The following is a 25,789-nucleotide window of genomic DNA, read 5'->3' as shown; positions in this document are numbered from 1 at the left end:
AGTTGAAAATTTGCATTTTGATTATAGTGCTAATTAGAACCCTTATGAGCCTCTTCACAAACCACATCTGGTTTGTCTAAACGTTTCAGTTTCTCACTTCAGCACACGTGTGATTTTCCATCGCCTGCTTGTTTTGTGCAGATATATTTTGAACACAAATTTCAGCACAAATGAATGTCCAGAACTCTTTACAATATGTTCTGAGATATTTTATTTCAATGAATTTTCAGACATTTCTGATATCGCTCTTAAAACAAAAGCAAATATTATTATGATGGTGAAAAAAACACATATATGCACATGTCATATTATCACATCTTAACATGTTAATGTTTTTAGACAAGCATTTCGATGTAACACACGGTATGTTGACTTAACGGGCCTCAGCAGCTTTAGTCTTGTCTCCCTCTGTCGCTTTGTGGCCTAAACTTTGCTTCATTAGCCTCTGCTCTGCTTTCTGCTTCTGCACTGCTTTGAAAACCTGAGAAAAAAAACACACATATGACCAAGTGTTAGTGGGGGCACAGAACAACACCCTCAATGTGTTAGATGAATCTATATGTAGAACTGTTTCACTGCCGTTGAAAAACCACACATACTGCAGCACATGACTTTGTATGAAGATATAGATGTAAACGCTACCTTAATGCAAAATTCTTTCTTGGCCAGCCAGCGGTGAGTGGCCCGCCTGTAGTACTCTGGGGGGAAGGTGTAGGTGATGCCCAGCTGCTCACACACTTTCTCGAAGGCATCATAACGGACCAACCGTAGTCTTTTCAGAAGCTTTTTCCTTTGGTCAATGGCCATAAGCATTCGCCTCTTGTTAGCTTTGTCCTGGCATGAAATAACGCGATTTAAATGAGCAGGTGGAGATGAGATCAGTACTGTATATACACTCAGTCTGCTTATGAGGAGACAGATATAGCAGAGAAACAGCTCATGAGTAACTAGTTTATCTATAAGAGTTTCATTTTTATTTAAAAAAAAACATCATGTATGTGATGTAATACGGAAACTTCCAACCATGGCCATTGCACGCATGTATTTACTAATGTGGGGGAGTACACAGGATATCCTGTAGCACATGCATGCCTCACACTAGAGGAAGGTAGAAAGGAAATGCAGACACATACTCATACATCAAAGTTTTTGATGCACAAATCAACTGTCCTAAAACATGTTACGTCATTCTTGTAACATCCACACACCTAATGTTCCCATTTAGCAAGCAAAAAAAATCATGTGTTCGGCTCACCTTGTGATGTTTTTGTAAATGCTCCTGAAGGTTTCGGATTGTTGCTGTCATAATAGCCACTGGAGAGGAAGATCACAAGATGTTTACCATCTTTTTAGTCACCACACTGTGCAAATTTAAAAACATCTTACCCTTAACTTCCACAGAGCTTCGGTCATTCTCATCCCTCTGGACTTTTGCAATCAGCTGTTCTCGCTTCAACTGTACTTTGTCACTCTAAAGAAATACATTTTTGATATTTTTGAATAGAAATGTAATGATAGATATTTATGAATCTACTTTGTGGAGTAGGTTAAATTTGGCCCTCACGAGTTTTGAGCCATGAAAACTTACATGACTCGCCAGCTCCAGCGAAAGAAGTCGTTTGACAAGGTCGTCTGTCCTGTTAGAAGAAGACAGAAGCAGTGCTGGGTTTATAATGTACTTTAAATATAACACACATTTTCCATAGCATACTGTATGTACTTACGTTTGAGCAAGAGGTAAAGCTGCATATTCCATCTTCAGCATTGTTGGAGGTAAATCACTGAGCTGACTCACAGGGCCTGGATTGGAAGAAACCAAATCCTTAGATGAAAACATTCAGTTTGGCTCCTGAGAGCATTTGTAGAATGCCCAAACATTTTGTGATGATAAAGCTGCCTCTTAAAATACCTGCTGGCTTTTTCTTTGCGACCCGAGCATATTGTCTCACTGGTGGTAGAACAACAAAGCTTCCTGCAACTGAGAAAAATGTGTGATGATCATTAAAAACATAGGAATATAACATGGCAGACTAATAGTGCATAAATGTGGAGATTGACATTTTTTCTTCACTTTCTCTCGTTATTACATATAAAACCAATAACTTCCAGTTCAAGCTGTGTTGTGAAATAAGCATTTCTTCTCACAGAGGAGAAATGCTTATTACAGATGATGACGAAGCAGCTAATCAACAACTTTAAGCTGCGTGACTGACTGAATGATCTGAAGAGCACAACCAAGATAACATGAGTAACATGCCTGTCACAAACACCAGATAGCACATGCACCACTACGCAGATAGTTGTGGTGGTTTTTTATAATAATAAAAAAAAATGATGTAATCTACACAGAACACTGATGTTTCATACTTTCAACTCTGTAATAACTTAACAAACCTCAAATATTGGAATGCATGTTGCACATTTCTGAGATACTAGTAGTGATTTAAGTTCTGATTGATGGCATTATATAATTTAATGAACTCAACCAAACAGGGGAGTATTAATATTAATAGTTATTGTACTGCCTTTTAGCTGTGAACAGAAGTGGTCTGCAAACCAAGCTGTTCCCAGGCAGGCCTGTTATATTAACAGTTAGTAGATCTGTGACTGAGGATACCACAGTGAGAACACACACTATCACAGTTTAGTAGACGTGGGGTTTGGGGGGGGGTGGAGGGGAATGAAAGTATAGCGGTTCTGAATGTTCCTGACTTTGAGATAATAATGCAAGATGTTGCATCAGATTGAGCAGATACAGAGGCAACCATAAAGACGCTATGAAAAAAAATGATGAAACTTAAGCAGAATTTTTTTATTATTGACTTTTATGAATCCAATTTTACAAAAATATGTTATAAATCCTTTTAAAGACGACAATATCATAGATGCTTTTGTTTATGATATGCACTTGTAGGAGCTAATGATTAAGATGAATAGGTATTTTAGGATTACTACAAGTCCAGATGCCTTGCTTCAACCTTCTGACTGAAGATTACCTGGATGACTTCATCAACATTATCATCAAGCATTTTTAATCTACTTGTCCGTGGTCTACAATCAAGATTTGTGTACTATAGTTGTGTCTATATCTGTGTTTACCGTATGCATAATGGTTCTACAGTTGTAAAACGTAACATGTTAAGCTAGCAGTAAGTTATTTGACTGCAGCTTTGTCAATACTGCCGACTGCTGTTGGTGTTAGCTAACGGACAGCACCTAGCCAGCTAGCTGCTGCCTGAGGGTCTGCATAGGCAGGCAACAATTTAGTATGCTAGCTATTTACATCTGAATGCTGTTGATATTCCATGTTTTGTGATTTCCGCTGAACATACCATGCCTACCTCCTGGTCTTGATAGTGAATTCGAGCTGCCCGTCTTGGCTTTGGCTAACACAGCGGAGCACAAAGTGGAGCTGTCACGCAAAACAGCCGCTGAAGACTTCAGAACGGCCCGCAGACCTATATTTGTGAACATGGCTCATCAAATAAATGGTACGAATAATTTAATTCTGTAAGAAAGCCTGAAAATGTGACAGATAAGCGCACTCGACCCCTACATGAGGCTCGCCATTTTTGTAAGACCAAACTAGCCGAATGAGGATGGAGGGATGAGACTACTGTAACGATCCCGGAACACATCGATAGGACAACAAAGAACAATTTATTTAAAACAGCACTAAAATATACGGAAGCGTATTTGCGGAACTAGATTAGTAAAAAATAAATCAGTTTTTACCTGAAATATTTTCGGTTTTTACGAGAAATGATTTCTTTTTTTTTTTTACCAGAAATAAATTCTATTTTTATGTGGCAAAAATTCTAATAGCCTTATGTCTAGTAGATCAGACTGCTCTTTTCACCTGAACAGTCGTAAAGTGTTATGGTGCCTGTGCAAATACAAATAACAATACCAACAATATAGCTTAAAGCATTGTCTTAACCCCAAAGCAAAGGTCTGGGGACATTTTTTGTACAAATAGTAGATGTCATTTCCTGCATATTATAACAAAACAGGTTTTTATATACTACTATCTGTGCCACCAAATTTTTTACCAAATATACCTGAAATATTTATATATATATCCCAATTACACCATCAGCTTCAAGCCTCCATAAATCCTCATAATAATGACATAGGCTAAGCATAAACGAGTAAACATAACGACAGGATCACAACCTTGTAACAGTAACAGCCCACTTCAGTTTATTTTCTTATTACCTATCTACATCAGTGTTTCCTTGTTAGTATACCGCCCCCTAGTGTTCTTACGTCGCATTACAATAATTATTCCAGAAAGCTGCAGGAGCGCACATTAGGTGCCTTTCAGTCGTTTTGAGAGCCCTGATGGCCGGTGAAGCCATATTGTTATCGGAAACTGACAGAAACGTTTTTGTTCTGGCAAAAAAAAAAAAAAATATACAAAAAAATAAATTGCCAGGCTGTTTTGTCTACACAGTTTTTTCTAAAAGTATACTGCTCTATCTTCTCTATTTTCAGTCACATGTATGGTGAGTTGTAGGTGAGTGATTCAACAGAATACATTGTTTTTGCCTTTATTGTTATTTTATTCAAAGAAACGGTTTCAATATGTATAAAAATATTGGAGAAAATTCATCTTTAACAACAAAATCCCCATCATAGTGATATATCCACAAAGCGTGGTACAGATAAAGCATGGCCATAATCATTAAACATCACTGTGATTTCAGCATAACACCCGGCTTGCATTTACAGCTCTGTGTGCCTCTGGATCAACTTATCACAATAAGCCTCTAAGATCTACATAAACATCTTGCAAAGCAGCTGCTTTCCATAGTAAACAAAGCACTTTTAGTCATTTTGAGTATCATTCATTTCTAATGCTTGTAGAAAAGGAAAGTCGTCCCAACGGATGACGGTTTCTGCCTCTTCTTCAGGTACGCAGTCATGGGAGGATCCAAAAAAACACTGCTCCCTCAGCACCCCATCACTCGCCATATTCTGGTAGCACTTTGGACTGAATGATTCCTCCATCTCTAAGAGTGGCTGTGTGGATTCAGAGCGCAGGTAGACATGGGGCTCTGTGGGTGGTGGGCTGCTGCACGGACCAGAGAATATCACCGTAGCATAAGGGACAGAGTCGCTGTTTGAACCACAGTATCCAGGGATGAACGGTGAGCCACAAATGGACTCTCCCAGGTCACTGGTCTCCTCTCCGCTTTTCAACCAGAGATCATCCTCTTCTTTGCTAAGCTTTGTAGGGAGGTCCAAGAAGCTGAGGCGGGACAAGTAGATAGGATCCTCATTGTCCCAGGAAAGATGGGAGTCCTGCAAGTCGAAACATCATATATATATTTTACATCAAAAATATAGTATAGTATATTTTAGATGCACTTTGACTACAAGAAAGAATGTCAAATAATATCTTGCTTGTACATCACCTGTGTTGATTCTGAGGTCCATCTTTTAACACTGCTGTTAGCAGGATCTGGAACTATTGGCCAAAAACGGACCTTCAGCCTTGAAGAAGAAAAATTAAATATAAATATATTAAAAATTAAAGCTGCAAGCAGCATTGCGGGCCCTCGCGCACCTTGCGATCTGCGGGGTCATCGCAGTCTTCTCTCCTATGCTCTCGTCTCCTATACTCTCCTGTGCTATTCTCTCCTCCTCTCATTTCCACAGATATACAACAAACACATGTTTACAACCAAACTTTCCTGCTACCAGTAGGTGGCGCTATGACCGTATCATCCTATTAGCATATATATCTGTTTAGACTCGGCTCCATGGCAGTACTGTAAGACTTTGTCCACATTGCATAAAGTATATGGGTAGTACTGCATAAAACACAGCGAGTTCCTTTGTAATGGTGAATGGTCAACTTTGAGGCCACTCCCCCACCACACGGTAATACTTTTGAAAGAGTTTTGGAATGCGTCTATTCCCTATGGTGTCCTGAGTGGACACAGTGAATTTCAGCTGAATTGCATGAAGTATGCGAGGCAGGAAAAGTTTTATAGCAGGGTCAGAAAACGGTAAAAATTACAAAAAAAAAGTCAAAATGGTGGACTTCCTGTTGGGTTTGGAGGGGGGGTCCAAGAGACTTTTTTGTGCATCTTGGGGTGATACACATGTGTGCTAATTTTCATGATCCTGTGTCAAACTGGCCAGCGGGGCTACGTGTTAGGGCAAAAAATACAGGGAGTTCCTTTGTAATGGCGAATGGTCAACTTTGAGGCCACACCCCCACCACACCGTAATACTTTTGTAAGAGTTTTGGAATGCGTCTATTCTGTATCGTGTCCTGAGTGGACACAGTGATTTTCAGCTTGATTGGATGAAGTATGCGAGGCGTGAAAAGTTTTGTAGCAGGGTCACAAATCGCCACAAATTAACAGACATTTCAAAATGGCGGACTTCCTGTTGGGTTTGGAGGGGGGGTCCAAGAGACTTTTTTGTGCGTCTTGGGGTGATAAACATGTGTGCCAATTTTCGTGACCCTACTCAAAACAGGCCACAGGGGCAGGCAGAAAAACCTATGAAAACACAACATTTTGTGTAGCCAGTAGGTGGCGCTCTGTCAAAGCCTCAATATTGTTGTATAGATGTGTTTAGGGTCAGACTCTGATCATACATGTGACATTTCGTACAGATCGGACAGAAAACGAAGAAGTTATAGAGACTTTCTGTGTCCTCAGAAATGGTCAAACTTTGAGGCCACGCTCCGGCCACACCGTCAGACTTTTGTAAGAGTTTTGGAATGCGTCTATTCCCTATGGTGTCCTGAGTGGACACGGCGAATTTCAGCTCAATTCTATGAAGTATGCGAGGCGTGAAAAGTTTGGCAGCAGGGTCACACATCGCCAAAAATGGCCACAAACCTTCAAATGGCGGACTTCCTGTTGGGTTTGGAGGGGGGGTCCAAGAGACTTTTTTGTGCGTCTTGAGGTGATACATATGTGTGCCAATTTTCATAATCCTGTGTCAAACCGGCCAGAGGGGCTACGCGTTGGGGGCGCTATAGAGCCATTTTTATATGTGCATTTTAAAAGTCAGCAAATTTCAAAATTTTTCGGGCGAATGAATTTTTCTACCAAGTTTGGTGAGTTTTTGGGCATGTTAAGGCCCCCAAAAATGCGATCTTAGGGGGGGAAGGAAAAAAAAAAATGAAAAATAATAATCCTAAGGGTTTCAATAGGGCTCTTGCACCATTCGGTGCTCGGGCCCTAAAAAAAAAAAAAAAAAAAAAAAAAAATAATAATCCTAAGGGTTTCAATAGGGCTCTTGCACCATTCGGTGCTCGGGCCCTAAATATATTCTGGTAATAATAGAAACCACAACTCCAGACAACATGGTTTTTACCTTTGACGTATAGTTGAGCAACCCACTAGGAAAATGATCAGCAGTGAGAATGCAACACCAGATGCAGTTAAAATCATCACAACACTGACTGCATCTGAGGAACAAAGAGAGAGTGTCAAGAGTCTGATATCAAGAAACACATTCTGTTCATCTGTGGTTTAACACACAGTGTGAGATTATGATACCAACCGATGGGCTCATATTCAAACTGAATTGTTGACCCGTTGGTGCTCCCACCCAACGTGCTAACCATCATGAAAGCTTCATACGGAGACTTGGTGTTAAGGTCTTTCAGGGTCACCTTTGTCTCTTCTGGGTCTGCATTCACAACTTAAAGAAAAGTCAAACATAAAACATTAAAAAATGATTTACAAGACTAAAGTCAGAGTCTTGAACGTACTGTGAATGGGTCCCTTCTGATCCCAGTAGAAGATTTTGTAGCTCTGAATGATTCCGTTCCTTTGCTCTAATGGTATTTCATCCCAGGTGAGCTCAGAATGTGACTTCCATTTTTTTTTAAATCGTAGTTTTGGAACCATGGACGGTGCTTTAAAAAGAAAACAGTTATATGTTCATGCTTTGAGCAAAAACAGATTGATTAATTCTGTCCACAAGAGGGCATCATTTCATCACACATCAGCTCAGAGACTGCACAATGCATTTTTTAACTCGTGTGCCAACTTCAAAAGCTGCAGACGTCAGACTCTCACACCTCTGCTTGCTCTTTGTGTGATCCTCCTTGTGTCTTTGGTGACTTACCCTTTTGTCTCAAGTACGCATTAACAGTCTGAGGAGGGCCTACCCCATCCTTAAACCTGGGATATACAGAGATCCCATAGGGCTTGTAGGGCTCAAAGCCGCCTATTGATGAGAGAGAAGAGGTTAGAGTGGATCAAGCTCCACAGGCAGGTTGTGAAAAAAAGAAGATCTTGCACGAGAGAAGTTGTTTGAATTCTTGCTGTAAAGGATGATTGTGCGATTAGGAAAACCAAACAAACGATAAGTCATATAAGCAGCGTGTGCGTCCTGAAGCATGCTATAAAACATACCTGTTATTATAAGACCAGACTGGTTTTTATCAGCAGTTTCAAACTGAATGTGGGAGTTGTCTGTTGCTAACAAAGGTTTCCATTCCACCACATAGCCAGTGAGACCTGAAGGAGCCCCCCTTTTCCACTGGACCAGAAATGATATGTCATCCTGAGGAACAGCTGTGACATCGAATACAGCAGCAAGCGCTGCAGACACAAAAAGCATGTTGTTAGACCATTTCCTAAACCAGGTCAAACTTCTTCTTTTTTTTTTTTAAAGATGTCAGTTACCTTTGGGTTGGTAAATCCGAATTTCAGTGGGGGGCGATCTCCCTGCTGCATTCACAGCACTCAGATACACTTTCTTTGCTCTCCCAGGAAGCTGGAAGGTACAGTAATTCCCCCTTGTAGAGCACACCTTCCCCTTTTCACCTGGCAGTTTTTGCACTGAGACGACATATGACACATTTTGGCTGTTGGCGCGGAATTGTTTTGATGGCTAAAAGTAAAAAAAAAAGAAAAAAAAGTGAGAAAATATTTTAAAAGCAGACCGCACACACACTCCAGCAGAACTATGAGAGATAACGCATCAGCTTTTTGACAGGTGTCAAGCAACATTCGTGATGTTTGTACCTTCCAAAACAAGTGTATGTTGAGTTGTTTGGGCATGTGATCCCTCGATACCTTCATCCATGAGTCGAGGCGTCCAGTGGGAGCTGAGAAGAAAGAGACGGCTGTCAGCATGGCAGCTTGTCAAACGCATGCACTCCTCACTCTTTAGAAAGTAAAACTTTTTCTATAAAAGACAGGTCTATGGATTCACTGCCAGAGTGTGCGACAACACTCAATACATCAATTCAGCCGGCGCTACAGTGCAAAGCAATGGGAGACCCAGCACATGACATTAGCATATATTGAAAAGACCAGAAGATGGAAGAGAAAGCAATAGATTGGAAAAAAAGTTACAGTGACTGATGTGTCATTGTGGATTGATCTGAGCCGTACCACTCTCCAAGGTGACCCCAGACCGGCTGCTGCTCCACTCGCTCCAGGGACTCTTCTGGTATCTGACTCTGATGCGGGCAAAATACTGAGTCCCATGAAGGAGACGACACTGGTCCACAGGTCTGACACGAGTGACAAGGATCTGAACACACAAAAATGTCACTCTTACATTGAGACATAAATGCTTGTATCAAATGTTAAGCTTTATTAAGGGTGGATTGATTTGAACTCACTGGTTGTTCATTCCATTGGCTGCTGTCGGCAGTCTTAAGCTGGATTTCCAGGTTCAAACGGTAGCTATGCATCCAGACCTGGTGCTGGGACAAGTTCCAGCTCAGCCTCAGGCAGCTGTACTTTTTGGGCACGATTTCAACCTTCCGAATCTCAGGTGGGTCAAACTTAGCTGAAATAAAAAGACAGGAGAGAGAGCAGGAGTTCAAGGAATTTAGATGTTTCTCTAGCTACTTTAGACTGTCTAGTTAATGCACTCTCAGTAGATCTGAGACACATTAACCCATAAGATCATTTTCCATGGTCCCAAAAAGCATCTTCCACCACTATCCAGATGGAAAACAGGCCCAGTATGTACTAAGTAATTTCGCCATACAAATACAATGCTGCAAAAGACATCCCTTCTTACCTAATCACACATTTAACGAGTCATTTTTTTGTCTGAAAAACATTCTTGTGAGATGCTTGTCCACAGAAATATGTTCTTGTTTCTCACCTGCACTAACTGGTTCCAAAACAACAGGTGCTGAAGTCACCTCTCCAAGGCCATTCACAGCCTTCACATATATCTTCATTTCAGAGAACAGAGCGAAGTCAGTGCGAGGGATGACATATCGGTGGACTCCTGGTGGCAGTTCATAAGTGTGGTTCTTGCTCAAATCCCTGAAATGATGAAATCATCATGGTGTGGGAAACTCAGTTGTGCAACCACATGATGCTTTCTCGCAACTGTTTCACAGGGAGCAGAGTGTTTACCATATCTCAGTGTGAAGGGTGTACTTGGTGAGCAGGTGGGTCTCCTGCTGCCCAGGGTCCCAGCTACAGGTCAGGGTGTTAGGGATGCTGAGGTTTGTCTGACAGCTGAGGTTTTGTGGTGCTTCTGGTGGATCTGAGAGTAATAATAAAAAGGTGAAGACAGTTATATATAATAGAGCTGTTAAAGAAGAGTCACTGCTTGCACACACACACACACACACACACACACACACACACAGCTGAGCTTCTTTCAGACTACAGGGATCTATGATGAAACAAAACCAACACTGCAACAGCATCTGTGCATTGTGTATGACTGGAATTGGAATATTTGGATGTGTGAAAATTTGAGGAGTAGCCCATTGTAGACCAGAACATTTTAGAAAACCATATTTTAAACATAGATGCCTTCCACATTTATGATTGAAATCAAAAAGTCTCCTTCTTTTTCTTGCAGATGTTGGAGAGCAACGGAGAGCAAAGCTTTAAATTCACATCCATGGATGACTGCACTCAGGACAGTTTTCAATTACCAAAACAGAAATACTTTCAGAGGTGATTATTTTGTGTCTACCTGTCAGGAGACTGCTGCAAAATCTACTACAAAGCAAAATCTGCTAATTAAAAAGTTTATAATGAGTCATTATGTGAAAAGTGCAGCTTCTTTTTGATGGGATGACTTCACTTCCTGACACAGTCTTTTACTTTTTAAAACACATATCTGTCATTAGATCACTGTCAGATCTCCTAGATTGGTTGTCTTAAAAGTTAATACTTTTAAATCAATTAAAAAGTTTTTGCTTTTTGCATTTATTCTATGTTTAACTAGAGCTACATCAAAAAATCAAAATAAATATTTCTGCGAAAAATCTTTCTTACATCCAGCTCTGATCTCCACTCCTGCGACTACTTGAGGAGGAGACGCCCGGATGCAGCAAGTGAGCACCGCCCTGGTGTGATTGAAGCTTGATATAACAGTCTGAGAAACCCTGCTGCTCTCGTTGGCCACGGGGCTGCTGGGAATAAAGCGTTCACCAAGGCGCCACTCTATCTGCAGAGCCTGTCCGGAGACCAGAGGGCAGTCCTCTCTGATGACACATGTGGCCGAGACAGGTGATCCCAAAGGCACCACAGTGCTGGATGTGTGGACCTTTGCGCACGGCTGTATGCCATCCTCTACAAAAATGAGAATTTAAATGAGAGATGTTGAAGAAGATCTTAATTTTGAATGCCGACGGGGAAGAGGAGAAGATGTAATCAGGATTGTCTCCGTAACTACTGGTTAGGCATTTCCATTTAGATTTGCTTGTTTTCCTTTGGAGAGCAACACTCACCATTCCTTGCTCCATTCACAAACACTACCAGCATGACAATCACTGACACCCATGTGGATATCATGACGGCAGAACCTGTTAGGCAGCCAAAGTGAAATGCATTATTCTTAAATGACAAACTCTCACACTCTATCAACACAATATTTGAATTGCTGTCCCCTTTTAAGAGCTATACAAGCTGCATGGTGTGAGGGAGGAAATCTGAGTAATAATGTCTGTCACTTCAGAGGACAGCTGGTGTTATAAATGATCGCCATAATGCAGAATAGTTCACAGTAACCAGCATGCATTTCTGCTTCCCAGAGCTCTACTGGTGAGAAATGTACAGTCCTGTCTGTGTTTGTAGACACATTGAATTAATCCTGACACATGATGCAGTCAGGAATAATAAAAAAACATTTACATACACATAGCATATAAAGTCCCTGATGAAAATCTCCTTTTTTTGTAGAAAGAATGAATGATGGCTGTTCAATTAGAAGGACAAGTCTCCTCCAAAGAGTCGGGAAAATTGTAATTGCCAGTTGTTAGATGGTAACTAGCCATGTTGGGCATGTGCTCCATACTTGATTGGTCATGGATAATAAGCAGAAGATGCAAGCTGGTAGGCAAAGCAGATGGAAGCAATTCTCTGACATATTGTACTTCTGATGTAAAGTCAACAATCTGTGGTTTTTCAATTGGAGAATCATTTGGGACCTCACATTAAAATCACAGGTGTGACGGGACATGAAATAAATTTGAATCTGAAGACAATGTTTTCTTCAAATACTCACTTTTACATAAACACGGAGCGTTACAATTCACAGAAATCTGGTGGCTGGCTCATAAAAGCACAGAAAACAGGACCCAGACATGTCTTCACAGCATGGCAGCGTCTCTCTGTGCTGTATGTTAAAACAGACAGGACAGTAAATTAATTAACAGTAAGATAATGAGGGAATCAAAGAAAACAAATGGATGCAAAGTGACCATTATACAGCAGGGGTTTAAGTAATTAAAAGCATACATTTACATAAAAACATGACTAGATTCAGATGGTTTAGCACTTTTGAAGCAGCATGTCATGTAATGTCACACATATACATGTGACCTTAAGACATTTTACAAAATATTAGTTGATTATCATTCTCATTAAATAGGAAAAGTTTCCTCACACACTACTGTATCACCATATATCATCATATTTTACTAATAACTAGAGAACAGCATATGTATCCTGTCTCTACACATGCAAGTACATTCGTCCAGTCTACCCTCAGACCGAACCTCAAACAAGTACAGATCAGTCCTGTCTACAGAAAACTGTCTTCAAGAGCACTCATCATTATCAACACACAAAGCCAAATTTGTGATAAAAACGCATCTTTTCAAAATGTACCCCCAAAAAAACAAGTCCTCTGCCACAGTTATTCTGAGGGTCCAGCAGCACCTCTCACCGTGACCTCTGCAACAACACCTGCAAGGGGACCCCGAAGACCTGCTGTCAAACCCAAGAATGACCCTTCCGCACTTCCAATACTGATAGTCCTGAACCGCAAAACCAAATTATGGTGCCATGTGCAAAGTGAACCCATTAACACCGCCTAAGCTGATGGATCTCAAACCAAAACCAAACTTTGCTGCCATGTGCTCCCTCAGGCTCCTGCTGTGCTCCTGCTGCAGGACCAGAAATTCCTGTCATCACCTGCAATCCTTCATCTACTGTTCCCAAACCACACCTTATGGAACAACATCTGATTCTCCAACTACTAAATGTTAACAATGTCCATGCTGCTGATAAGACCCGAGGTGGTGTACTTTAAATATCTGAGATGGAGTTTCACCAGATCTTCCCTGACAAAACAGACAGAATGTCTGCACTGGAGAAACAAAATGCTGCATTAATACAAGAGGTAAATCAGTTGAAGCAGATGCTAGAAACTGAAGATAAGCTGTTGGACAGACTCACCACCGTGAAGCAGCAGCTGGAGGACGGCAACAAAAAAAAACCAAGAAGAAGGCTCTGAAGAAAAGGTTTCTGAGCCTTTTGGAAGAGTGTTAAGCATCCCCACCTTGATGAGACTGTTATGCCCTTCATAAAACAAACAATCCATTCTCCTCTCACCAGCCCGGCCTCTTACCCCTTTTTTACCCTCCTCACCCTGACTACTCCCTTAATTACTTCTCCCCCACACCCTCAAGCTTTCTACTCCCCACCTACTGCCACCTTCCCTCGTTTCTACCCCCTTCTCCCTGAGCTCTTAACCCTTTTTCCTCCTTACATCACTTCTACCCCCGCCGACCAGCAAGTCCCCACCTAAACAAAAAATTAAATAAGATAAATAAATACAATTTTACTATTTTTACCATTGCCACAGTTTTATCAAGTTTAAATGTAGTCAACTAGCTAAACACAAAGATAGTTTAATGGTTTCTGTAGCTTATAGCATGACAAAGTAGTCAAAGTTGAAGGAGTTTGGAGAAAACTCTCCATTCATTTCAATAGGCTGGAAATGTATATTAGTATATAGTATTATAGTTTGATAATAGTATAATTTAAAAATTAAAAATATTTGAAAAGAGAAAAATACAAGCATTTGTGTCGATCAAATCAAAAATTATTTTAAGGGCACAAAATGCAGGAGTCGAAAAAGTGCCAAAAAACATGCAGAATATTAATAAAGAGAAACAGAAGAACTAATTGAAACTAATAATTGAATTGATTGTTACCTTTATTGAATAAATTAAGAACATGCCAATATGTAATAAAGTGAGTACTGGCACTGGCCACTTAGTGAGACACAGTAAGAATTAATATTAATCTGTCTATTTCACTACAGTGAATAATGTCTGTGGTTCATCATTTAGTGCCACCTATAATTTTAACTGATAACATCATCAAATGCTAAATGTATAATCATTAAATACAACAGGGAGGAACGATCTGCTGTGTTATCTGACAGCATGGCAGATGACCCTTATTGATTTCTCCATCCGAGATACATCACACACACACGCACACACGTTCTGTAAGTGAGACCACTGCATTGAGAAACTTCCCGCGGTTGGTCTGACTGTCTGATTCTGCTGATAAACTGAAGGATGTGAAGTCCACTGGTTCTCACACTCACACATGCTGCAAACATCCGCATTTAGGTGCATTCTTTAGGCTGAAGACACAAATGAAACTGATCATATCTCTTTGAAGTATTTCTCAAGAACATCTTGATTTTTTTTGACTGTTAAAACCACAACAAGCCAATAAATGAGGAAGTATTAATCTGAAATTTGTATAATTTGTGCCAGGCAGATCTCGCCCCTCTGCCTACAATAAGCCACTATTTGGTGAAGTCTGCAATGAGAAAAATGGAATTTCTCCCTGTTTCTTATCAGCAGCATGCAAAAAGGCTTCCATTTTCCCTCCCTGTCCTTTTTAGAGTTTCTGCTTACCACTAATAGGTAATTGCCTGTGGCTCTGACAAAAGGCAATTGCGAGAAAGAGGCAGGGAGGGAGGGAGGAGAGAGCGGTGTATTAAACTTGGAATATATTTTGTCAACAAACCTGATGAGACGTTCTTAAAATAACAGCATAAAAAATTAAGTCTGGCTGTCCTTTATGTTTGGCCAGGCCACGTTCCAAACATATAGCTGGATTCATGTTTCATGCGTGTGTGCCTCTGTGAGTCATGTTACTGTTTTGCTATTGCCGCTGTACATTTCCTTTCCCGTTGCTGTTATGGGTTACAAAACAGCCACTTTCAGGATTTGGCAATATCCTTTACACTGAGTGCAATGACATACTCGCCCCTGTTCCCCTTTTTTGGGCTTATTTCTCACACTAGTTAAAAATTTGAGTATTTTACTTACCGGTATATGAATAATAAAACACAGATTCCTCAAGTTCAGACATTGTGACCTTTTTGTGTCAGCACTTCTAAAAAATCCCAAAATCGAATAAGGAAGAAAGAAATCTATTTCACATCCTCTTTTGGAACAAAGACTATGAAAATAAATGTGTTTTCTGTGTGTTAAAGGCTAAAACTTCTTCCACAATGACACTCTGACTTGAAGAATATCACAATGACAGCATATTACTGTAAAACTAAATGCAATATTCAGTTGTTTTCATCATAAAGTTTTAGGAAAAAATGAACATTAAGCTTCACAAACTTTTACTTTAAAAGGATTGTCCTATTGCAGTTTTGCTCTGTTAATCCCATTTGAAGAGCCTCTGTAGCCGCAGTGTTTCATGTATGTAAAATACCCTGTCGTTTTTAAGCATTAAAGGATTTTAAATGGCACAAGTGCTACACAAAGTGGCCAGAAAATCAGTTTAAGCCTGTGTTTTAAATGGTCCGTAACTTGGATGAGGACATTCTGCTGCCCAGCTTGAACCTGTGTCATTCCATAACAAGTTTTGTGAAGTTTTCCTTTTCAATTTGGCAACAAGTATCAAAATGAAAAGAGCAGCAAATTGCTTGATGTGAAGATAAAGGAGAGCCATCAGAGAGGCTTGCCACTCACCACACAGCAGCTGCAGCAGACCCAGAAAGACAAGAGGCTCTCATCAGCCCTGATAGCACCAGATGAAACAGTGAGGCTCAAAGCAGCTCAGATTGGAGGACATGTGTGTGTGCGTGCCTGTGTGTGTGTCTGCATGTTAGTCAAGCAGCAACATCCTTGTTTTGAATTTGTGAAACTTCACTATTTTCCAGGAAGAAACACATGACTAATGGGGCCCTGTTATGGGAAGGTAAAGTGGGGTGTTTAAATTCACAGCTTGTTTGAAAAATCAAACTATACATGTTTAACTGATGCAAATATTCTGTCACAATATATTTCCTTCACAGCATAGCAGCGTCTCTCTGTGCTGTATGGAAAGAGAGACTGCAGCGTTTATTCATTTAGCAATAATATCGGTTTATACATCACTTTTCACAAGACATTTCAGTTTAAGAAAAATCATTTTAAATTTAAGCTCAAACTGAAACTTGCATTTCCTGAATAAAGAATTTATAAATTGAATTCATGTCTTTTTTTTTGGCTTTCCATTAAATGGGTAATGTTTTTGTTTACTCATATTGCATTGTAATCATCAATAGGATAACTCAACTCTCATGTAAATATAGCACAAATGAAGAAGAACTTATAGATGCATTAGAGTGGCTAACTGTTTTAGGCAGGTTTATATTTAAACAGGTGAGTTCTGGCTTTGCTGCTTGAAGAATGTCTATCTCTTTCAATGCTGTGTCCCTGTAAGGTGTTAACATGGCAGCTAATGCCCTGCAATATGACTCCAGGGAGCCTTCTTGCAATAAGAATGAGATAATTCTGGTTCAGCCTGACCTCTCTGTGTAGAGGATGACCTTTGCAGGATCAGATCTGCTGTATCACACAGGCTGCTTCAAAATGCAGTCATCTCCTTCTGTGAGCCTGACAAAGCCTTTGTCAGCATGGTAATAGAACGGGCTCTTAAATGGGATTGTAAACTGTGCCTTGACCCCCCCAAGGGCACTTGAAACTAGTCGCCATATCACGTTTACGAGCTTATTAAATGGTAAAATGATTCTGTGGTGAGGCCTCATTTGAAATGGCGCACGAGACGAGCCAGTGAGTTCACCCACTCAACTTTTAATCTAACTGTGGGATCCCTGCTCGGTCACTCCACTGCCCTCAGACACATAATGGAAGCTAACTGTTAATCAAGAGGCTGCTGGAGGAGGAATTAAACGCACGCAGCGGTAGGTTTTTTTGAAGAGAAATAAAGGGGAGAAAAGAAAATCAGGCACTAATTAAAAATACATTAACTGGTTATCATGAGTTGACATATTTTGCTTGATCTTTTTTTCCTAATCAGCAATAATGAACGAAGCGTTCTCCATCCACTGGGTATAACATGCTACGTTTCAATGAGCAGTAAAATTAGCTGAGGGCCCTGAAGCTAAGTTGAAGCGATGAAGCTTTGCTATGTTTGATTATGGTTCTTGTACTGTACTTAATAGAATGCTGTCTCCTCTTTAGATTCCTATTCATATTAGAGATGTGACTAACCCCAAATTAGTCACTGCTGAAAATATCATCTCATATCTATGTGTTGCTGTACAGAGAATTACTATTGTTAAACACAATTACGCAGTAAAGCTTCTGCTAACCATGAGTGCAATCCAAAATGAGATACTACCCTACAGTAAAAGTCAATAAACAATGTAAATATATAAAAATGCTGTTTTAAGCCACACAAAAAATATCGTTTTTCTTTTCCCAAAATAATCTAATGTGAATTTATTTCCAATCAGTGACCACAACCAGTGGTTCATATCCTTTTTTAAGATCTTCACATCTTGCATGTCCTGTTAAAGAAGAGTTATAGCTATATTATTGGATAAATAATATCCACCAAAAAGAAGGACAATATCTTATATTGAAAAAAAACATGACATGAACATGAACTGAAATACATGGCAAAAGTATGTGGACACCCAGCCACCATATTTATTTCCTAGCCTCCATTATTGTAATTTCCTGTTCAGCCCATTGAAGATTTGAAAAGTTTTTTATTATTTCAGGACATTTTCTACTGTCTTGTCCACAAAATGTCAGAATACATTGATTTATTCATCACGGACAATCAATTCAGCTGCACATCTACTAGACCGTCTCTGTTTGATTCTGACTGGGGTCTTTCTGTGTGGAGTTTGCATGTTCTCCCTGTGCCTGCGTGGGTTTTCTCCAGGTTCTCCGGCTTCCTCCCACATTCTAAAGATGTGCTTGTTAGGTTAATTGGTGACTCTAAATTGTCCATAGGTGTGAGTGTGAGGGTGAATGGTTGCTTGTCTGTGTATGTTGCCCTGTGATGGACTCCAGCCCCCTGTGACCCTGCACTGCAGGACAAAGTGGGTTCAGATGATGGAAACTGAGCAGCAACACACCAAAGTTACACACAGGGTACACAATACAAAAAAAATAGACCAAAGAATGACAAGATATCACATCAACTTACATGAGAAAAAAAGCAGAGTTTGTTTCAGATGGGAGAGGTTTGTTGCCACATGTGTTCAACACTGTTTTACATAAATTAAACCTTACCGCTGCATTTAAACTCGCTTTAAAAGATCAGCCATGAGCACAACTGTGTTCAACATTCATGCGGTGTAATGTGTCCACATGCCCCTGGAGCAGTTGTACAACCCAGAGTGTGGCCTATTGTGTTTCACTGCTGTGTCCACCATGAGGGTTGATCAAGTGAGTCTGTGAGATAGTGTGTGTGTGTGTGTGCATGTGTGTTTGAGAGAGAGAGAGAGAGAGAGAGAGAGGGTCAGACAAGCTCCGACTCACGCTCCTGCTCCCTACATGCACCCAATCCACTCCTATCTAGTACCTGTCACACGCTGGCTGCAAAATGGAATTGACTATTGATTTCCCCCTTACCACAGGTCAGTTGTGCTGGCAGGCTATAGTGGGCTCACTGAGAGCCTCGTGCGGGACAACAAGAAGAGGAGAGAGGGAAACACACACATTACAAAACCCACAAGCACATACACACATTCTTATTAACCACTGTACTCTCAGAGTGTGTGTAAAAGCAGGAAGCTTGAGATGTGTTTCTGTGTGTGTGTGGGATTTATATATATATATATATATATATATATATATATATATATATATATATATATATATATATATATTACTAAGAGTTGTGTTTCTAAGAATTTCTTCTCACTTAAAGTTAGAACATTTTTAGATGGCTGAAGAAGTGAAACTTGTGAGCGCTGGCACTGAATCTATTCCCTTCCTCAGATTCTGTTTAATTAATCTCAGTGGTTTCCATCCTGGGGGTTGATAACACTCTAATCCGAGGGGATGAGACAGAGGAAAGAGGTTCTGCTACACACATTGATATTCTTTGTTTTGTACAATATTGTGAAAATGAAAGAAACACTCCTTGGCGTGTCAGCACTTCCATCTGAGAGCTTTAAAATGAAAGTGTCACTTTTTGTCCTGAGAACAACTTACAGACGTCCAAACTATGTGATGTGGTCCTGGAAGGGGGCACAAGTTAAAAAGTCTGGAAACATCGTTTCAATATGAACAGACATCCTCAAGCATTAACAACAGAATGTGTTGACATCATTTACATAAAGGCCACCAGTGGTCTGAATGTTGCTCATTGCTAAACATGCTCAGGTTAAGCTTACTAAATAACTGTCTAGCAGTAATAGTTACTTCATCCTGGTGTTACACCAGTTTCTGCATCAACATTTGTCTTGAGGTATTTGTCATGTTCCCCAGATTGGAACAGTGACCTTACCTTTGACCTCTACATATAATCAGTTTATGCCGGAGTCCCACCCACTGTTTCAAATGTAATGTACATTATATGTAATATAAATGCTGCTCGTAATTTCTGGTCTCTAACACCACCCTGAATTACATGTGTTCAGCTAAATGTAAGCAGCTGCATCATCCTATGTAGGTCAGCCATGTTTCTTCCTATGTGTTACATTTCAGGTATTTCTTGCACATTGTAGCATCAAATCAGTGAGCAGCTGGTGATGGGTGTTTTTCTCTTTACTAAAGAGAGCACAGGAGCAGCCTACATGTTACATTCCTTCCTCTAACTGCCCTCCATTGTAAAAATGCATAAGTGGTCATTAAGTCACTGATTTAGGGGTAAGGAGGCAAATAATGGCACTCACCGTGATCGATACACACATCTTTCTCTGACACAATATACTGTATAAAAGAGATACTCAACATCTTTGATGCAACATTTACCCCTCCTCTAGCTTTTAAATTTAACCCGACATCACCACATGTGTGTTTTCCAGGTGGGCCTTAAACGTCACTGCCTCCTGCAGACTTATTTTGCTGCCCAACCTGACATCTCCTTTATGATGTATGGCTGCTCCTGCCTGCCTGCCTGCCTGCCTTCCTGTTCCCCATAAACAGTCGATTGCTTTACTTTGTTCTGTCACTCATTTCCTTATTCCTGTTCTGCGTGAACGCTCATAACAGACTTGCTCTCCAGCTCTCCTGATTGATTGATTTATGGGTCGATCAGCGAATAACCTTACCCGCCTACCATTTCACATGCACTTAAAAGTGAGGGTTCAAAGCCAGAGGCTTGAAAAGTGAAGCTTCTCTTCATTAATCTTCTGCAGTAAAAAGGCACCTGAACTTCTAATCCATGCTCTGCATTTGAGAAAAGATAAACATGCAGTATTCGCAGACTTACAGTCATCACAAATTCATAATCTAAAGCTCCATTTTAAGAACCGATTTCCCTCCATTAGAAATGCCAGCACACCAGTGTAGCGTGCCATCACTGAAGGACCAAAGCTATTTGCAGAAATTAGCATAGCCACCAGTAGTACTTGCGAACAACAGATTGTAAACAGATTATGGGATTTGTCAAAGGCTGACCTTCTGTTAAGCAGCACCTGCGTGAGACAATGTGAGCCAAAAGGGTCTCTACCTAACAGAGCCAACAGATGGCACTATAGTAACATCCACAGGCCAGTGAGCCAGTCAGGGTGAGGCTGAGGAAAAGAAGAGAGAAACTCAAAATTCTGTTCATCAATTTTATATTCAAGCTGTGACTTATTTTGGATTCATAAGCAAAGAAAAGGTACAACAGACATGCTGAACGTCTCCATTAGGGTTTGGTGAGAACCATGAAACATCATCCTGTTTTTGCCCCTTCAAATGCATGACTATTACTGTCGCAGGAACACTATCTGACAGCACAGCTGAGCTACGTCAGGCCCTTTATTTCACCGACTTATCCTAACTGGACATGATTTGGCTTCATCAGATATCTAACAACGGGGCTACCATACACAAAGTGTTTGACATTAGGATTTCTGCCCAGATGCTGAGCAAGATGACCAGGAAGCCTAATCCTTTCCCAGCTCCCAGATGCAGGGCCTTGGCGTGTCATTGGTCTGGCTCGGCCTCTGTTGTTGATGCGAGATGAACCAAGGACAGCCACATCTCTTCCACGGCCCCTCTGGTCAGCGCCATGACCCTTGCTTTGGGGTTGGGGGAGCCCAGTCAGAGACATGCCACGTCTATTTGGGGCAGACTCGTCAACAACAAGGTTGTGCTCATTGTAGACAAATGAGAGCGGCTTGGTGTGACCTTCAGGATACCGACTCACAAGGTCAGACTGGCCGAAGGCTTCAACCGGCGTTGGTAGGGCAATGTGCTTGACCTCCTCAAAACTGGACTTGCGGTTATTGACTGAGTATCCTCGGGGGAAGCTGAGCATTTGGTCACTGGTGAAGAGTCGACTGTGACCGGGTTTGTAAGTGGCATGACTCAGTGGGAGTCTGTCAGATCTCCTGGGCTGAGCTTGTTTATGTACAGTGTAATCAAAGGGGCTTCCTCCTGGCTGTCTGTAGGAGGCCATGTAACGTTCAGGCTCAGCCCGTTCAAGATCACCAGCTGGTCCAAAGAGATCAGGGGCTCCATTGACTCCAGGATAGGCCAGACCCAAAGCAGCTGCACGTGCTACAACACAACAACATGCACAAAATGTTATTTAACTGCTGTTTCATTGTTTTGAAATGTCAAATATGGCCACTAATTAGTAATTATAAAAACAGCAGTAACATCAATCAATGCACGCTACATACCTCTCGCTGTTTTAGCACAATAAGCACCTCCAGCCGACACAGAGTGGAGCACAATAAAGCTGCAAAAGACAAAAAAACAAACACTGAAAGAGCAGAGCTATGATTGATTTTTTTAACCACTTTAAAGTACCTGAGAAAAACCATCAGCGGGACACGACACATGCTTGCAGTTATGTCAGCATTTAAACTCTGTGACGACACAATTACTGAAATGCTCTTGACTTCTCTCTTTGCAGCCACTGGCACTGCCTAAAAACTCACCCTGGCTTGATTTGCTAATTACAGACAGCTGGTTGTCATAGAGACCAACCCAGCCAGCCACTGGCAAATTGCTTCATTATAGAAAATTAGTTAAAATGCTTGCTAGGAGCAGAATTTAACAAAACAAGACATGTGGATATTTTTCATTTTAGAAAACACACATTTAAAGATGGCAGCAAACACTGTGGTTACAACTGATTTTTGTACAGACATGTCATTGTGTGTTTTACACAAAGCAGCAGCAAAAGAAAAAACATCAACTTTGCTGTGTAATTTAAACATTATCAGCTCTTCAATCCTACTACAATTATAGCATCACCTCAGAACTTTATATTATCAGAACAGGTAGCCAATTAAAACTTCTAATACCCTGGACCTAAAAGGATTTTAATGATATATTTTCCACATGACATGCCATGGCCGAGGCAAATTTTAAATGATCTCTTTAAACATGACCGCTTTCATTAAAAGGTTCAAAGAACACATGGAGGCATAAATCAGTGACAGGTGGCAATGTTTCACATAAACATATACAGTTTCTGTCTATAAGCCTAATTAACTGTTAGAGAGAGGAGGGAGCAGAGGTTCTCACAGATAGGTATGTCCGAGGCGACAATGAAGCAGCCCAGAGCAGTGGAAGCATTTAATAATTCACCCAAATTATTTCTGTCAGGACTGACAAGCTAAACTGGGCCTTGATTTAATTCTGTAATTGCACATTCACCTTTACCCTGAACCCATACTTTGGTAATTAATAGGCCCGGGCTTTACTTGAAATGTGGCACAGCATGTAATGGAATTCAAATTACAGGTGATGTGAAACCAGAGATGTGAATGCCCGCTTGGCCAAGGAGCTCATGTTGTTTTCACCCAGAGGAGAGCCATGCCAAAAAGTGGCACCAACCCTAAATCAACCTGCAGACCTAATCTGCTGCTGCTGCTGCTGCAGCACCTCCATGAGCATCTGTCTGCTGTTAAGAATGGAGAAGTGTAAACACACAGACACACACACACAGGTTAACCTAAAGCAGACCCTATGGAAGAGGTTGAAAGACTTGACACACACCCTCTGGAGGCAGATGATGGCAAACAAGGTCAGCAACAGAGCATCAGTGCTCTACCTCTGAACCTCAGGGTGATGGTGAACACCCACCCCTACACCCCCCCACCCCGCCCCACATGGCTCCCATCACCTCCTCGGGGTCTCATTTGTGACGAGCAGGAGGTCTGCGGTGTCATTTCCACAAGATGTTGACACAGACAGAGCAGCATTAGCTGGCTGCCAAATGAACTCTGATACCTCAGCCACACATGTTCCAGTTATTTCTACCGAAAATGTGGCGTGTAATGCTCCCCGATCAGATTTCATGATGAAACCACTCACATTTGTTTAGGACTAATTTTTTTTAAACTTGTGTAAATATGTATCAGAATCAATTAGGCCTAATAATATACAGTCCTTAGAGGATTCACATCAAAGCACATAAGCACACAATCCAATTAAGAGTGTTTACTGTTTAGATTGAAATGCTCAGCGTTCCGCTCTTAAACCCAATCCGCATATCAGTAAACAGTATTTGCCAGAGTGTCTTTTCCACTGGTTGTGTGTGGGTGTGTGTGCGCTTACATTTTTGCATGTACAAATTGAGAGAGATAGATAAAGAGTATATGCTGCCTTGTAATCTTTAATATGATTTTGTGCATTTGTTAATAGTATATCTTGAAAAAAATCCATCCAAAATGCACCCAAAACTAGAACTAGTTTAATTATTTAAAATGTGTTGTAATAACAAAAACAGCTGTAGGCAAAGTAGCATTTTTGTCACACATATGCAAGACATGCATTTGTTAATTAGATATATTCTGTGTAACACACGCAATATTTTTGCAGGTTGCTATCCGGTGGCACAGCGGTCCATGCAGCCAAACTTTTAAAGGACGTCTGAAAAACTGAAACAAAACACAGTACACAAGCTTGAGGCTGTGTGACATGCCAGTAACCCAGAGTCACACGTACAGTCTGAGAAAAGTCATGTGATGTGTTTGAATGAAACAAAGGTTTACAGTGAGAACTGCAGCCTACATATTCTGATGTTTCTGATGGATAAGAGCACAGCGGCGTTCATCAGGACAAATAATTATATACAACTGGAACTGCTTTTTTTTTCGTGTTCCTGCTCTTTTGTTGCAGTTTCTTCATTCCTCCCTCCCACCACTGTGGAAAACAGACACTGAACTCTTATGAGCCTTATAGGGCTCAGGCTGCCTCCCAAACACGAATAGCAATCAGCAGAGGGAGGGAGGCAGGTAAAGGAGAGGAAAACACACCCACAAAGAGTAAAAAAATACACACAGTGAGAGTGAGATATCCACAAAGCAAACTCAGAGAATGATTGTGTAGCAGAGGAAGCTCACCATTTGTTCTTACATTACCAAATTAGCCAGCCCTCCAATTCATCTCCTCTTCATGCAACATTCATTATAGAGTCTTTCCTGCACCATGTATGCTGAGCCAGCGATTTGAGATCACAATTAATTTAGTCTGTTTTTGGAGCCTGCCTTTCTCATCTCAAAACATAGACTGTAGCTTACAATCTCTCCAGGCTTTCCTAAATAAGATTTAACAAAAATATATGCAACAACAAGATGCTGTGGGTCTAAAGTATAATTAGCAATGACACTACCAGGATGGCTCCCTTTAAATTCCATACCAATTAGTAAAAGGGAGCAGTCAGCAAATATTGCTTGTGATATCCCAAACAAAATGCCCCTTGCGGCTGGTTTCAGCACACGTGCAGCTGGCTTGTGTTGGCGACACAGTCACCTGTCAGGCTTAATTTCATTGCGTATTCCACTTCGCATGGTGCTGTCCCGGATCATCTCCTAACGCTCGGCTCAGCGTCAGGGATTAATTAGCTATGTCTGCTGCCGCACAGGCCAAGAAATCCAAGCTAGCTATAGTCAAGAGAAAGAAAAAAGAGTGTGAATAGTGTTTTTTCTGCTGTCCAAGCATTATTTCCATAATGTTCAGCAGCATATTCTGTCAAGAAGAAAATAACACCTCCACAACAAATGCACATACACGTCCATTGCATGGTTTAATGAACTAATTATACAAATCAATTTATAGTTTCCACTGCATGCTTTCCTCAATTCAAAGTCACATACTGTATTTTCCATTGCTATTTTTTTCAGACTGCTGTTTTCT

General features: G+C 40.7%; 3 protein-coding genes across 4 annotated transcripts; all 3 read right to left on the bottom strand.

Annotated features, from left to right (window-relative positions):
- Positions 1–194: 194 nt before the first annotated feature.
- On the bottom strand, positions 195–3,590 carry mrps15 (mitochondrial ribosomal protein S15). 2 transcript variants are annotated; one of them, XM_028425882.1, is made up of 8 exons: positions 3,333–3,590; positions 1,910–1,978; positions 1,725–1,800; positions 1,589–1,637; positions 1,387–1,471; positions 1,256–1,314; positions 643–834; positions 195–481 (listed from the first exon to the last, which is right to left on the bottom strand). In XM_028425882.1, the coding sequence occupies exons 1-8, from the start codon at positions 3,472–3,474 to the stop codon at positions 374–376; spliced, it is 780 nt and encodes a 259-aa protein (XP_028281683.1). In that variant the 5' UTR covers positions 3,475–3,590; the 3' UTR covers positions 195–373. The 2 variants fall into 2 exon arrangements, with proteins under 2 accessions (XP_028281683.1, XP_028281684.1); XM_028425883.1 differs by having other exon boundaries at positions 3,342–3,590.
- Positions 3,591–4,537: 947 nt separating this feature from the next.
- On the bottom strand, positions 4,538–16,340 carry csf3r (colony stimulating factor 3 receptor). The gene is made up of 17 exons (XM_028426330.1): positions 16,208–16,340; positions 12,478–12,588; positions 11,702–11,776; positions 11,247–11,543; positions 10,368–10,500; positions 10,108–10,274; positions 9,614–9,783; positions 9,381–9,522; positions 9,009–9,091; positions 8,667–8,874; positions 8,394–8,582; positions 8,104–8,205; positions 7,745–7,891; positions 7,534–7,674; positions 7,345–7,438; positions 5,421–5,499; positions 4,538–5,307 (listed from the first exon to the last, which is right to left on the bottom strand). Exons 3-17 carry the CDS (start codon positions 11,763–11,765, stop codon positions 4,831–4,833), a joined length of 2,493 nt encoding a protein of 830 aa, XP_028282131.1. The 5' UTR covers positions 11,766–11,776; positions 12,478–12,588; positions 16,208–16,340; the 3' UTR covers positions 4,538–4,830.
- A 4,910-nt stretch (positions 16,341–21,250) lies between these two features.
- Positions 21,251–22,577, bottom strand: LOC114448939 (uncharacterized). The gene is made up of 3 exons (XM_028426195.1): positions 22,451–22,577; positions 22,321–22,379; positions 21,251–22,195 (listed from the first exon to the last, which is right to left on the bottom strand). Exons 1-3 carry the CDS (start codon positions 22,480–22,482, stop codon positions 21,465–21,467), a joined length of 822 nt encoding a protein of 273 aa, XP_028281996.1. The 5' UTR covers positions 22,483–22,577; the 3' UTR covers positions 21,251–21,464.
- Between the last annotated feature and the right edge of the window lie 3,212 nt (positions 22,578–25,789).

Source organism: Parambassis ranga, chromosome 16, assembly GCF_900634625.1.
Source record: "Parambassis ranga chromosome 16, fParRan2.1, whole genome shotgun sequence".
Classification (NCBI taxonomy): Eukaryota; Metazoa; Chordata; class Actinopteri; family Ambassidae; genus Parambassis; species Parambassis ranga.
The sequence above is the reverse complement of the archived record's forward strand: the minus strand, read 5'-3'. Positions and strand labels throughout refer to the sequence as shown.